General features: G+C 44.8%; 1 protein-coding gene across 1 annotated transcript in view; it reads right to left on the bottom strand.

Annotated features, from left to right (window-relative positions):
* Positions 1-12,085, bottom strand: part of NUSAP1 (nucleolar and spindle associated protein 1) — a 345,737-nt gene that overhangs the window by 302,784 nt on the left and 30,868 nt on the right. Inside the window, exons 3-4 of the mRNA XM_078659621.1 lie at positions 4,584-4,787; positions 2,280-2,391 (exon numbers count right to left, since the gene is read on the bottom strand). Of these exons, the coding sequence (XP_078515747.1) occupies positions 2,280-2,391; positions 4,584-4,787 (316 nt within the window). The remainder of the gene's footprint in view (positions 1-2,279; positions 2,392-4,583; positions 4,788-12,085) is intronic.

Below are 12,085 nucleotides of genomic sequence, written 5' to 3'. Positions count from 1 at the left end.
GACTCTCCGGAGTGTCCCCATGGCTGCGGCCAAGTAGGTACTATATGCATTAATGGTGGGACTGCCCAAATCTTCAAAGGTATTGGGGAGAGGTCACTTCTGTTCTATGTCAGACTTGCTGTAAAGAAGTAGTGGCTAACCCAAGGCTGTGTCTTTTGAACATCTGGGACGCCACTGAATTGACTAGACCGGAACGATTGTGGGTCACTTTAGGATGCATGGTGGCTAAGCGAAATATGTCGCCAGAACTTGGAAGGGAGGGGTTGTAGGAAAGTGGCTTTATATATACTGGACCAAAGTAAGGTACAGGGTGTGTATAGAGTCCCCAGATGTTTGGCAGAGGCTAAAGTTAGATATACCCTTACTCTCTAAAGTGGTGGGGGCCAATTGCTGAGTACAGCAAGTGGTCTGGAGAAGCTCACAACGGTAGTATGCCTTTGAAGCTTCCCCCTGCCCATCCTTGGGGAGGAGACCTAGTACCTCGCCCAGGAGGTGCATTGTTGCAGACCCAGGAGTGCGGGGGGCTCTCCGCCCAGGGGTCCAGCAACATGTCTGCTGTGTGGCAGCCTCTCAGACAAGACGTGGATTGTAGGTCAGGTTTCAGAGGGCATCTCTAAGATGTCCTCTGTAGTGCATTTTACATTAAATCCCACACTGGCATCAGTGCGGGTTTAATGTGCTGAGAAGCGCGAGAGAAGATGGGAAGGAATGAAGTGATTCCATGTGCGTTCCCCATCTTGAGGACCTAGGGCTATGTGTCAGTAGGCTGTTTACTCACTAAACTCACAACCCATAGCAAACAGACAACTAAGTGTCAGCAAAATGAGACGTAAGCGTCTTAATAAACCAAATATCTCTATAGTAACTGAAACATCAGGGCCATCAACAGGAGAGCCACTTTTGAAGACAGTCTTGGCTCATTGTCGGTAGAGATGGAAGTGGTTGCAGTTGGATGTGCGGTCTCTCTGAGAAAAGAAGTATCTCCAAGAACCAGTGTTGCTGAGGCGACCTTGGAGTGATGGGAATGATCCTGCAGGGCTCTGCCTTCATCCTCATGAGAAGCCATGCGAGGAGAGGAGTCGGAGGAAAGCGTGGGCAAAGATTCTGGGACCATGCAATAGAAAACGCATTCCTCCAAGACTCTGGTTGTGGATGACAGCTTGCATAGAATAGGAATTTTCGGTTCTGGAAGGTTGCAAACAGGTCCCGATTCGGTCTGCCACACTGAAGAAAAAAATCCCTCCAGGACTTCCGGATTGATCTTTCATTTGTGGCAGGCACTTCTCATCCTGCTCAGTGTCTGCTATGACATTTTGCTTTACTGGCACATGCTCTGCCTTCAGATTCACCTGGTGACAGATCAATCACATCCAAATTCTTTGCACCTCTTGGGACAGCGATTAAGACCTTGTGCCGCTTTGCTGGCTGATATAGTGCATGGTTGCGGTGATATCTGTGCGGATGAGCACTGCAGATTTTTGTATCCTGGGCAGGAAGGCGAGTTCTAGCAAGTTGATGTGAAGAAGCAAATGAGATGGCTCCAATGTGCAGCTGACTTGCAAATCTTGCAGATGAGCCACCACCCTCTACGGAAGCGTCTGTGGTGATGACCAACCAGAAAACTTTGGTTACGATTGTCCGGCCTGCGGAGAGATTTGCCTCTCGAACCCACTAAGACAGAGCTGTGCTTATCTCCGGAATGATACAAACCATATTGTCGAAAGAGTCTGGTGTTTGGATCCATTGCCTGTCCAGTCCTTTTTGCAATAGACCCATTAGAAGGCAGCAGAGCGGTGCAAGGGAATCCTTGAGGACATCATCCCTAGCAAGGGATTGAAGAGGCAAACAGAAAGTGACTTTTTTCCCCCTTGCACTAGAGGGGCCTAGCGCCTATGAATATTAATAAAATTGCAGAATGGAGGTTGCCGTTTGGCTGTTGTCAAGGTCGATTAATGGGGCTTTCATGAGATTCAGGAAGACTGACTGTATCTTTGCACAGTAAGAACAACATACACTGTAGATAAGTGTTCACCTATAAAAGAGTACTACTCTCTATGGCAAATGTTTCCAGGATCTCTCCGCTTTGGGTGCAAATATGCTCAAGTTGGTGAAGGGAAGGTCCAAAAAAATGCATCACTCCAAAAAGAATGATCCAAGTGAGCTAAAATCCTCTAGAACTAAATAAAGGTGAAACAGGTTCGAGAAACAGCAGTAAACAACTGTGTGCATTCATAGGCAACAATGTAGCATTTATATTTTCTACAACAAAATCACCTTACCATTTGTCTGAATCTCAGGGCCAGTTTCATCCTCAGGGCGTCTCCTCTTTCTATTTCCCTTGACAGAAATTTCCTTGGACTGGTTGTTTACCTTGTCTTCACAAATAGCTTTCTGAAGACAAATGAGTAAAAGTGAACATGCATATACTGATACTTCGAGACTTGTAGGAACAGCAGGCTTTGAAAGCTATGAAACAAATTCTCATTTTGGCTCTCACCTTTAGTGCAATTTTTGCTAATCTTTCAACGCCATAGGAAAATGAATCATCACTTAAGAATTATTAGGAAGTGTTTGGAATAAACACGATGTACATACTGACATAAATGAAGATGACATTTTAAATGACTGCTGTTCAGCTGAACATAATGTGATAAAGTACAAAATACAACACATCAAAACATTTCTTTATAGTAAATACAGAGTTACACAGGAAGGTAAGTTGAATCTGTGTGCAATATCTCATGGACAAAGGAGGCAAATGCTCAAAAGGTTATGGTTTCTAGATGTAGAAGGGAGGAGGTTATCGACATTTGGCAAATATGAACATTCCACGGGATTCTACAATTTTCTTTCAGTTTTATTTTTTTAAATAATGCGTAGAGATTTATGTGTTCAGCCAAATATAAGTGGTATTAAATTGGGCTGCTTAGATGTATTTAACCCCCATGAATAAATACCACTAAATATCTTCTAACACATCTCTGATTCAAAATGATATCTACTCATCACAAGAGCATGGCTAAAAGAAGAAACTGCCAGTTGTGTACATGGTAATTCCAAACCAAATCCTACATGTAACCACCTGACAAAAGCCAGAGGAGGATTTGTGGTCTTCAAGAAATCTTTACACAGACCCACCTTTGAAGACATTACCATGGTAGATTACATGTGTCTACTAATCCACTGTGCACTGACAAGTACCTTCAGAAGTGCATTTCTAAAAATCTACATAGGATTACTAACAACAGCTTTCAGAAGATCCTTTTCAATATACAACTTCAGTTATCGCCATAATGTATCCAAATCTTTGGAATCTGGGTGACCTTAATAGTTGGCTCAACCAACCTACCCCCCCTCTCAAACTTCTTTCAGCTACCCACTTAATCTAAACATACAGTCTGTGACCTCCATGACAAATGCTTCAAGCTTTAACTCAATGTGGTCAGAGAGAATGAACCTGCCTTTTGGAAAGACCATCTATTCTCTCAGAAAGCGTCAATAAAGGCAAAACATAATTACAAGAGTCACTGTAACCACGTACATACATAGAAACAAACTTGGGCTCTCTAAACTCGACCCTCACTTGTCAGGAAGCTCATCACCCCACCAAATAACAAGCAAACCATCTGTATCTTTAACTTTCAAGAGCTGTGGACAAACTTGTGCCTCTAGAAACATCCACAACCTAAACAAGAACCTAAAAACCTGGATCAATGAGGGAATAAACATGAAATAGGAAATGACTCCACTTAAATGCCAATGTAAACATAAAGCATTTCTCTGAACAGGATCCACAAATATTCCATTGAGACAAAAAAAAAACTACACTACTGAAAGCAGATCAACACAAAGGGGACAATCAAGGAATCCTGATAGAATTCCACAACCTGGTGATCATCGCCCCAATGACACCCCATTTACCCCACAAATATCCACTCGTCACAAAGGACTGCCGAGACCCAGCGACCAATCTTGAACTTCCCATTATATGCACTTCTAATTAACTACATGTATTCACTCATACCTCCAGCCTCCTTGAAGAAAACAATTTTCATTTTGATCAGCAAACGCAATTAGACTACGGTGGGGCAATAAATCAACACTTATCTCTATCTCAGATGACCTGAAGACAGGACTGCATGAGCTGTGTCAGAGCTCCTGCAGCTTTCCTCTGAAAAATAACAACGGAATTTATCAGAGTTCTTTTTGACATCTTGAGGAATGAGATTTAATAGAATAAAAAGTATGAGAGAAAAATCCCTTAAAGTGGCGACAAAATACCAGTCCATGCTTTGGAACCCTACTCACACAAACCAGAAAAAACTGAGGTTATGGAGCAACTGTCAGTACAGGGAAACAACAACTAATAGCGCCTTAAAGGACATGGTTAAAAGCAGTTTTTCCAATTCATTCCCCGTTAGACATTCCCCCAATTTTACAGGTACAATTAAAAATGACCAGCAGTTCACTCTTAGCAGTGTAAAACTCAACTTAGCCGTACTTTAATAATGGAGTTATTAAAAGGAACAAGTGACATTTAAATGACTCCTTGTAAAGAAAATCGCAATTCCTTCCCATCTTACGTGTTGCTCTTCAGAGGGTTTAACGTCATTGGTAATCGGTGTGTCGACATTCACTTTCGTCTTTGGATGCCTATCGATTGCTTCTACCTTTCGTCCTCTACGACGTTTTGTGACATGGGCTACTGTGACATGCTCCTTTTCTTGGCTGCTGTTCAACTCGTCCTCATCCGTAAGCGTGATAGAAGACTGGCTGCTTTCAGCATCCTAAGGAGACAAGAATGCACAGCAATGCATTACAACCACAGGAGCACCCATATAGCGTTCAAGACAGCTTACGTGAGCTGGTATGATCTTTGAAGCGCTCAATAAAGGATTTTTCACCTGAATATCACTGGGTGTTCTCTTACAGAAGCACTCGCCCTAAAGGAAAATCATCATGCTCTTGAAAGGGATGTTAAGCAAACGTTTTGATAGATGAGGAAAACCAGGAAAAAAATCTTTACAATTTCAGTACCATTTGTTCGGATTTCCATCCTCTATAACTCATCGCCTGTCCTAGTACAATGCAGGCATGGACGGCGGTGTCTGTACTCAGGGAAGAAATACCCATGATAGTAATTTGACAAGAATTCTTATATTGACAGGATCTTTAGCAGGAGACGATTTTTGGTAGATCATGTGGTGCAGGCTTTCCCGACCATTGGCAAAAGAAGGACAGCTAAAGTGACTGTACATTGTAATAATATTTTAGGATGGGGGGGGGGTTATCATATATACTTGCTCTCAAGTACGACACAAGGTAAATTAATACACCAACCTTGTCAGCAGAGAAGGGAAAGAAACCTGCTCTTTAATAAGGTGACCATTGAGCAGAAACCAAGCCCACACAGGCTTGCAGCATATTTTCTGGACAAGGAAAATATACATTGTGGAAGGCTGTGTACTCAAAGGTTCAATGTAGTTAATCAAAATGTGAAGCAGAGAATGGACTGAATGCAGATGTCAATGCTACTACAACAGGAAGTTAGTGATGTGAACTATAGTTTTGTTCTTTTACATCCTTCTTAGAATAACTTGCAATGCCATCTACTGTGTGCGTGTGGGACAGCGAGTAGTTCTGAAAAAATAAAAATACAAGCATTGGCAAAGGAAAAGTGCACTGATCGGCGAATTTACACAGGTAGCTGCATGTATGGGTGAATTCAAGAATAAGTGGGTTATTACGTGAGAGAAATAGCTTGAATGGATGAACTTGTGAGTGATTGGGTGCATAAATGAACAGGTGAACTATGCATGCATGGAGTATCAATACTCAAATGAGTAGTAAAAATAGGTTAGCTATTCTAATTATTCTTGTAAGAATAATGGCGGTGTTTGAAAGTGAATGATTAAAGGTGTGAGAGGAGACAAAAAATAGACTCAAATGAGACCAATAGCTGAAAGAGGCCGATATAAGGGAGACTGGTATGGAGACAGAGATAAAGACAAGGAAACTGAGATAAAGTGATCAAGACAGTTAATGAGTGAGTGGCAGACCCAGACAGAGAGATGAAGGCAGAGAGACTCAGAGTGACACAGGGTTAGAGACAGAGCAACACAACGTACGAGACGGAATTAGAGTAAGATAGAAGCTGATCACGTGTGGAATCGAAACATCCAAAGGTAATAGAGAATGCCGAAGTCAGGCACACTGTAAAAATGTTTTAATTAGAAAGCATCGATAAACGCATTTGAAAAAAATAAGCAGTAGAGCTTCCTTTAACTGTTTTGTCAAAACTGTTTAATACAGTTTGAAAACAAATAGCACCTTTCACAAAAACAACAAATAACCTCACAGTCAATAAACACCACGTCGTCAGCAGACGATGAAATAACTTGTGCACAGCCAGACTGCGGTCATTTAACACGACAGCCGTTAAATCATCTACTTGCCAGTTAAGGTAAAGACACACAAACAAAGATGACTGCCCTGAAAGTCAAAGTCTAACGAAGGATGACCAATCTATAGCTCTGGTGTCTATCAAACAAACAATGCCAAAAGAAGGCTGCCCTAAAGCCCATTTAATCTATGTACGATTAGGTTTTGTTTTTTGTTTTTTTTAATAAAACGCGAGGCTGACACTCCGCTAGAACTTTCTCTAGGCCAGACCTAAAAACCACCAAGATTCCTTTTTTTTTTTTTTTTATTCTGAAGGGAAGAAGGTCCTTCATAAAGAATTAATGTACCTGAAAACTTGGCAAAGTAAGTTGATTAACAATACTAAAGGATGTACAGTTTGCCAGACAGAACCACCAAGATTCCAAGCAATAAATATTGTGCTTTGCAAACAATCGGACAGACATAAGCAATAGACACTATACTTTAATGAAATTTCAAGGGACAACATCTATCGTCCTGGAGTCTGAGCCCTGGCATAACAGGACACCAGCAGAACTCAGACTTGCCACAAGGACGCGGGTTATATTTTAGTAGGATTTTGGACATCCCAGAAACCCCTTTATTGATGGGGAGACAAATGCTACTTACCAGATCATTCAACCTTACATGTTACAATTATGTAGACAATACATAAATCATTCTAAAAATATGGATGACCCAGAAGACCACTACAAGTCAAGGCGTGGCAATTGCTTCAACCACAAAAACAGTCTTTCTGCCCCCTTGGGGTGGGCGATTATTAAGGAGAAGTTTGAGGAGTGTAACTCTAATCTGCCCCCCTGGGCATCCACAGATTTCGCATCTTTTGGCTGTACTTTGACGTGAGCCAGCAGAAAAGGTGGTTAGCCCAGCATTCTGCCTTACCCGAGTGGCGGAAGATTGTCTAGTGCAAGCCATACATTCCATTCGGTTTTTACTCCTTTAACACCCCCATGGTCTGGTGGGCTTACTGCCCCCCCCACCCCCACATCGGTCAGGCAGATAGGTGTTAAACAGTCCATTATGACCACCCGAGGACATTGAAAACCATCAGGGAAAATAAGTGAAAAAGGAGTGGTGTGAGTGTGCTGGACCTTTTGATCACTGGATCCCCATAACAGGATGCCAGCCCATACTTCTGCTTCCCAACGGAGACAGAACAGGGGGTTTTACCCCCCACCCCTCCCTCACTGTGGCCTCCATGCCAAAACTATACCCAAAGAAATCCCAGCTTCCTCTCACTTGCCATAATGTATAGCTGCACTGGGTCATCTGGCATCCAAGGATCACAACCGTCCCTGAGTATTTCTAGGACCTAGGGGAAGAAACAAGTTACTTACCTGTAACTTTAGTTCTCCAGTATTGGTAACTTTCATAGATTCCCATTGCTTGTATCATTCCCCGTCGTCGGAATGGGAGCCTCGGTTATATATATATATATATATATATATATATATATATATATATATATATATATATATATATATATATATATATACATACATACACACACCTAGGTAAATACACCCTAGTAGGTACAAAAAAGTAAAAAATAGGCCTAGGCCTCATATTTTGTAGCCTATAGGTGTCCTTATGTAAAAAGACCCAAACTCACCTTATCAACCAATCAGATAAGCCTCATCCTGTGGAACCTTCCTGAGAAAGCTCAGAACGTCAGATTTTCGTAGCCGTTGCCTTGCCACAGAGTCACCTAGACTAGAAGTGAGCTTTCTAAGGGGAGGTGGGTGGGCACATGGGAATCTATGAAAGTTACCAATACTGGAGAACTAAAGTTACAGGTAAGTAACTTGTTTCTTACTCCAGTATTGGAACTTTCATAGATTCCCATTGCTTGTATCAGAGTAGATAGCAGTTAGCATGCCTCAAACATTTCGTTCATAGTTACAAATCTATTATCAACCCATGAAATAACACAGCATAATAATCATCAATCAGTAACCATAGCATAATCAACGAAATGTGAGAAAAAACAGGAAGGAGGAAAGAGAGGAAAGCTCACCTCTTACTGGAAGAGATTTCTCAGGACTGCTTGACCAACAGCCGAATCCCCCTTAGCAGCCGCCTCAAGGCAGTAGTGTCTCGTGAATGAGTGAGTACTGCTCCAGGTGGCCGCTCTGCAAATATCCTTTATCGATACTCCCGCAAACAGTGCTGTAGACGAGGAGATCGATCTTGTGGAGTGCGCCTTCACCTGTCCTTCCAACGGCTTGCCTGCCGCCTGGTAGCAGAAACGGATCGCACTCGATATCCATCTGGAAATTCCCTGCTTTGACAAAGGAAACCCTTTCCTTGGGGCTCCAAAAGCGACAAACAGCTGGGGCGTCTTCCGAAATCCAGCTGTGCGTTGAAGATAGAATTTCAAACATCTTTGAACGTCCAGAGAATGAAGTGTCCTCTCAGCCTGGGTTGAAGGTCGAGGAAAAAAAGAATTCAGAACCACCGGTTCATTAAGATGAAAGTCTGTCGGTACCTTCGGAATGAACTTGGGGTTCATTCGGAGGATCAAGGTATCATTTTTGAACTGCAAGTAAGGTTCCTTGATAGTTAAAGCCTGAAGTTCTCCCACTCTCCTTGCCGAGGTGAGTGCCAGAAGAAGCGCACTTTCCATGACAGGAACTTCAAGTCCGCCTTATGTATCGGCTCAAATGGCGATCTCATCAGTTGAGCCAGGACCACATTCAGATGCCAAACCGGAGGTGGAGGCCGAACTGGCGGAAACACTCTAAAGAGTCCTTTCAGGAACTGCTTTATCACTCTTGCTGATAACAGAGAAGGACCAGATCTTGTTCTTCTATACCTGGAAATAGCCGCCAAGTGGACCTTGATGGAAGCATGAGCCAGACCTGCCTTTGCCAAAGAAAGAATGTATGGCAAGAGTTGATGCGGAGCTGATGAGAATGGATGCACTCCTCTCTGGCACCATAAAGAAAACCTTTTCCATTTCGCTCTATAGGTTTTATTAGTGCAAGGAGCACGTGCTTGTCCCAAGATGTTCCTGCATTCCTCCGGAATGTCTAGATCCTTAAACTCTCTGTGTTCAGGGGCCATGCTGTCAATTGAAGCGAGCTCGGGTTCGGGTGGAAAACCTGGCCGTTGGACATTGATAGAAGCGTCTGGTTGGAGTGAAGATGAATGGGCTGTTCCTCTGACAGAAGAAGCAACTCCGTGAACCAGAACTGGCGAGCCCAGGCGGGCGCTATCAGTATCATCCTGCACTTGTCCATCTTGAGCTTCTTGAGGACTCGAGGAATCAGGGGAAATGGCGGAAAGGCGGAAACAAATGCGCCGGACCAAGACCTCAAAAGGGCATTCCCCAGCGATCCTCGATGGTGTTCCCTGCTTGCGTAACACCGGCATTTCTTGTTCATTGGAGTGGCAAACAGGTCGATCGCTGGGGTCCCCCAGCGGGAGAAGATGTCCTTGACCACTGCATTGTCCAATTCCCACTCGTGTGAGACTGCCCTCAGGCGGCTTAACGTATCCGCTTTCGTTTTGCATACTCCTGGAAGGTGTTCCGCCACAAGCATGATGTTCTGCGAGATTGCCCATTCCCATAACAGCTGGGCTTCCTGAGAAAGCAGTGGCGATCTTGTGCCTCCCTGCTTGTTGACGTAATGCATTGCGGTGGTGTTGTCCGTACGCACTAGGATGGCAGAATTTGAAATCCTTGGAAGGAAAGCCAACATTGCCAACCGAATAGCTCGTAGCTCCAGAACATTGATATGCAAGCGACGTTCTTCTGGCGTCCAGTGTCCACTGACTTGGAGATCTTGCATGACCGCTCCCCAACCCTGAAGGGAGGAGTCTGTTGTAATGACTCGAGGAGCCGGCGCCGCTCTGAAACGGAGACCCACCGAGAGGTGAGACTTTTTCATCCACCATGAAACCGTCTGTTTCATCTTCTGAGTGACAGTTACCCTTTCATTGAAAGACCCTTCCACCTGCTTCCACTGAAGGTCTAGTTCCTCTTGCAAGGGGCGCATTCGCAGCCTGCAGTGCGGAATCAATTGAATACAGGATGAAATCGACCCTAGAAGCGATTTGTACATCCTGACTGTCATCCAACTTCTCCTTTGCAATCGAGCGGCTGAAGACATGAGTTTCATTTGTCTCTCTTCCGAAGGGAAGGCCTTGCACACCTGAGTATAGAGTATTGCTCCCAGGAACTTCACCGTACCCGCCGGTTGAAGAACCGATTTTTCTCTGTGGAGTTGTAAACCCAGCCGAATGAAGAGACTTAAACATGTTTCCACCGCCTCTGTTGCCGCTTGGAAACTGGGTGCCTTCAGCAGCCAGTCGTCTAAGTACGGGAATACTTCCAGCGACTGTCTTCTCAGAAACGCTGCTACCGGGGCCAGCACCTTTGTGAATATCCGGGGAGCGGACTTTAATCCAAATGGGAGCACCATAAACTGGAAGTGACTCTTGCCTACTGTGAAGCGAAGGAAACGTCTGTGAGCTGGGTGGATTGGGATATGAAAATAGGCATCTTCCAGGTCTAACGTAGCCATGAAGTCGCCTGGATTTAAGAGGCGCAATATGTCCTGGAGCGAAATCATCCGAAACGACAGTTTTAAGAGATAGGTGTTGAGCTCCCTCAAATCCAGGATCGGACGCCACTTTTCCTTTGTTTTGCGGATCAGAAAAAATCTTGAATAGAAACCTTCTCCTCTTTGCGATAGGGGAACACGTTGGATCGCCCCTTTCCGAAGCATTTGTTGAACTTCCAATTGCAGAAGGTTTAGATGTTTTGAAGTAGTGGCGTGGGGAGCTCTAGTAGGTGGAAATTCCTGGAATTCTAACGTATGCCCATGTCGGATGATGTTCAATACCCACTGATCCGATGTGATTTCCTCCCAGCTGCTCAGATGTTGAGTTATCCTGCCGCCCACTGGGGAACCATGGAGCGGAGGAACAGTTGGCAGAGTCAGGAGGCCGCTATTGACGCTTGCCAGCGTCCTTGCTTTGACGCCCTTGACGTCCACGAGAGTTCTGACGAGAGAACGGCTGAGATTGTGACTGCCGCTGATAATACTGATTGCCGTACTGAGGCCTATACGACTGCGACTGCTGCGAGTACCGTTGCTGTTGATAACCACCTCTTGTCGAAGTGAAGCCTCTTCCTCTTGCCCCACGGAACTGTGTTTTCCTATATTGTAAGGTACCAAGAGCCCTAGCCGTCTGTGTCCTTTTTTAGGTCTCGCCCTGGAATGAGCATCCAAAGGATGCGTCCAGGGTCGGAGACGTATAGTTAGCTGTCTCGAGGGAAGGAAGGACGAGAAGGTGTACGAGCTTTGCTTGCATTTCACTGCCTGCACGCGCACCGCCACTCACGCATGCGCACATACACAGCCACACCGCCACTCACGCATGCGCACATACACATCCATACACAGGCACACACACCCCCGTCGCCGCCGCACCTACACGCATACACAGAGACCCCTCCACACACACCAGCCCCTCTCCTCCCGGCTCCACTCACCGGTGTCTGGCAGGCGCTCCCCGGGTCTCCAGGCTCCTTCCCTTCCTCCGCAGCTGAAGGCTCTCCCCACATCACGCGGGACTCTCTCTCCACATGGGAGCCCCGCCTCCTCAGTGCGCCCGCTTCGCCCCGCGGGTC

This window comes from Lissotriton helveticus, chromosome 9, assembly GCF_964261635.1.
Source record: "Lissotriton helveticus chromosome 9, aLisHel1.1, whole genome shotgun sequence".
NCBI classification, from domain to species: Eukaryota; Metazoa; Chordata; class Amphibia; order Caudata; family Salamandridae; genus Lissotriton; species Lissotriton helveticus.
The sequence above is the reverse complement of the archived record's forward strand: the minus strand, read 5'-3'. Positions and strand labels throughout refer to the sequence as shown.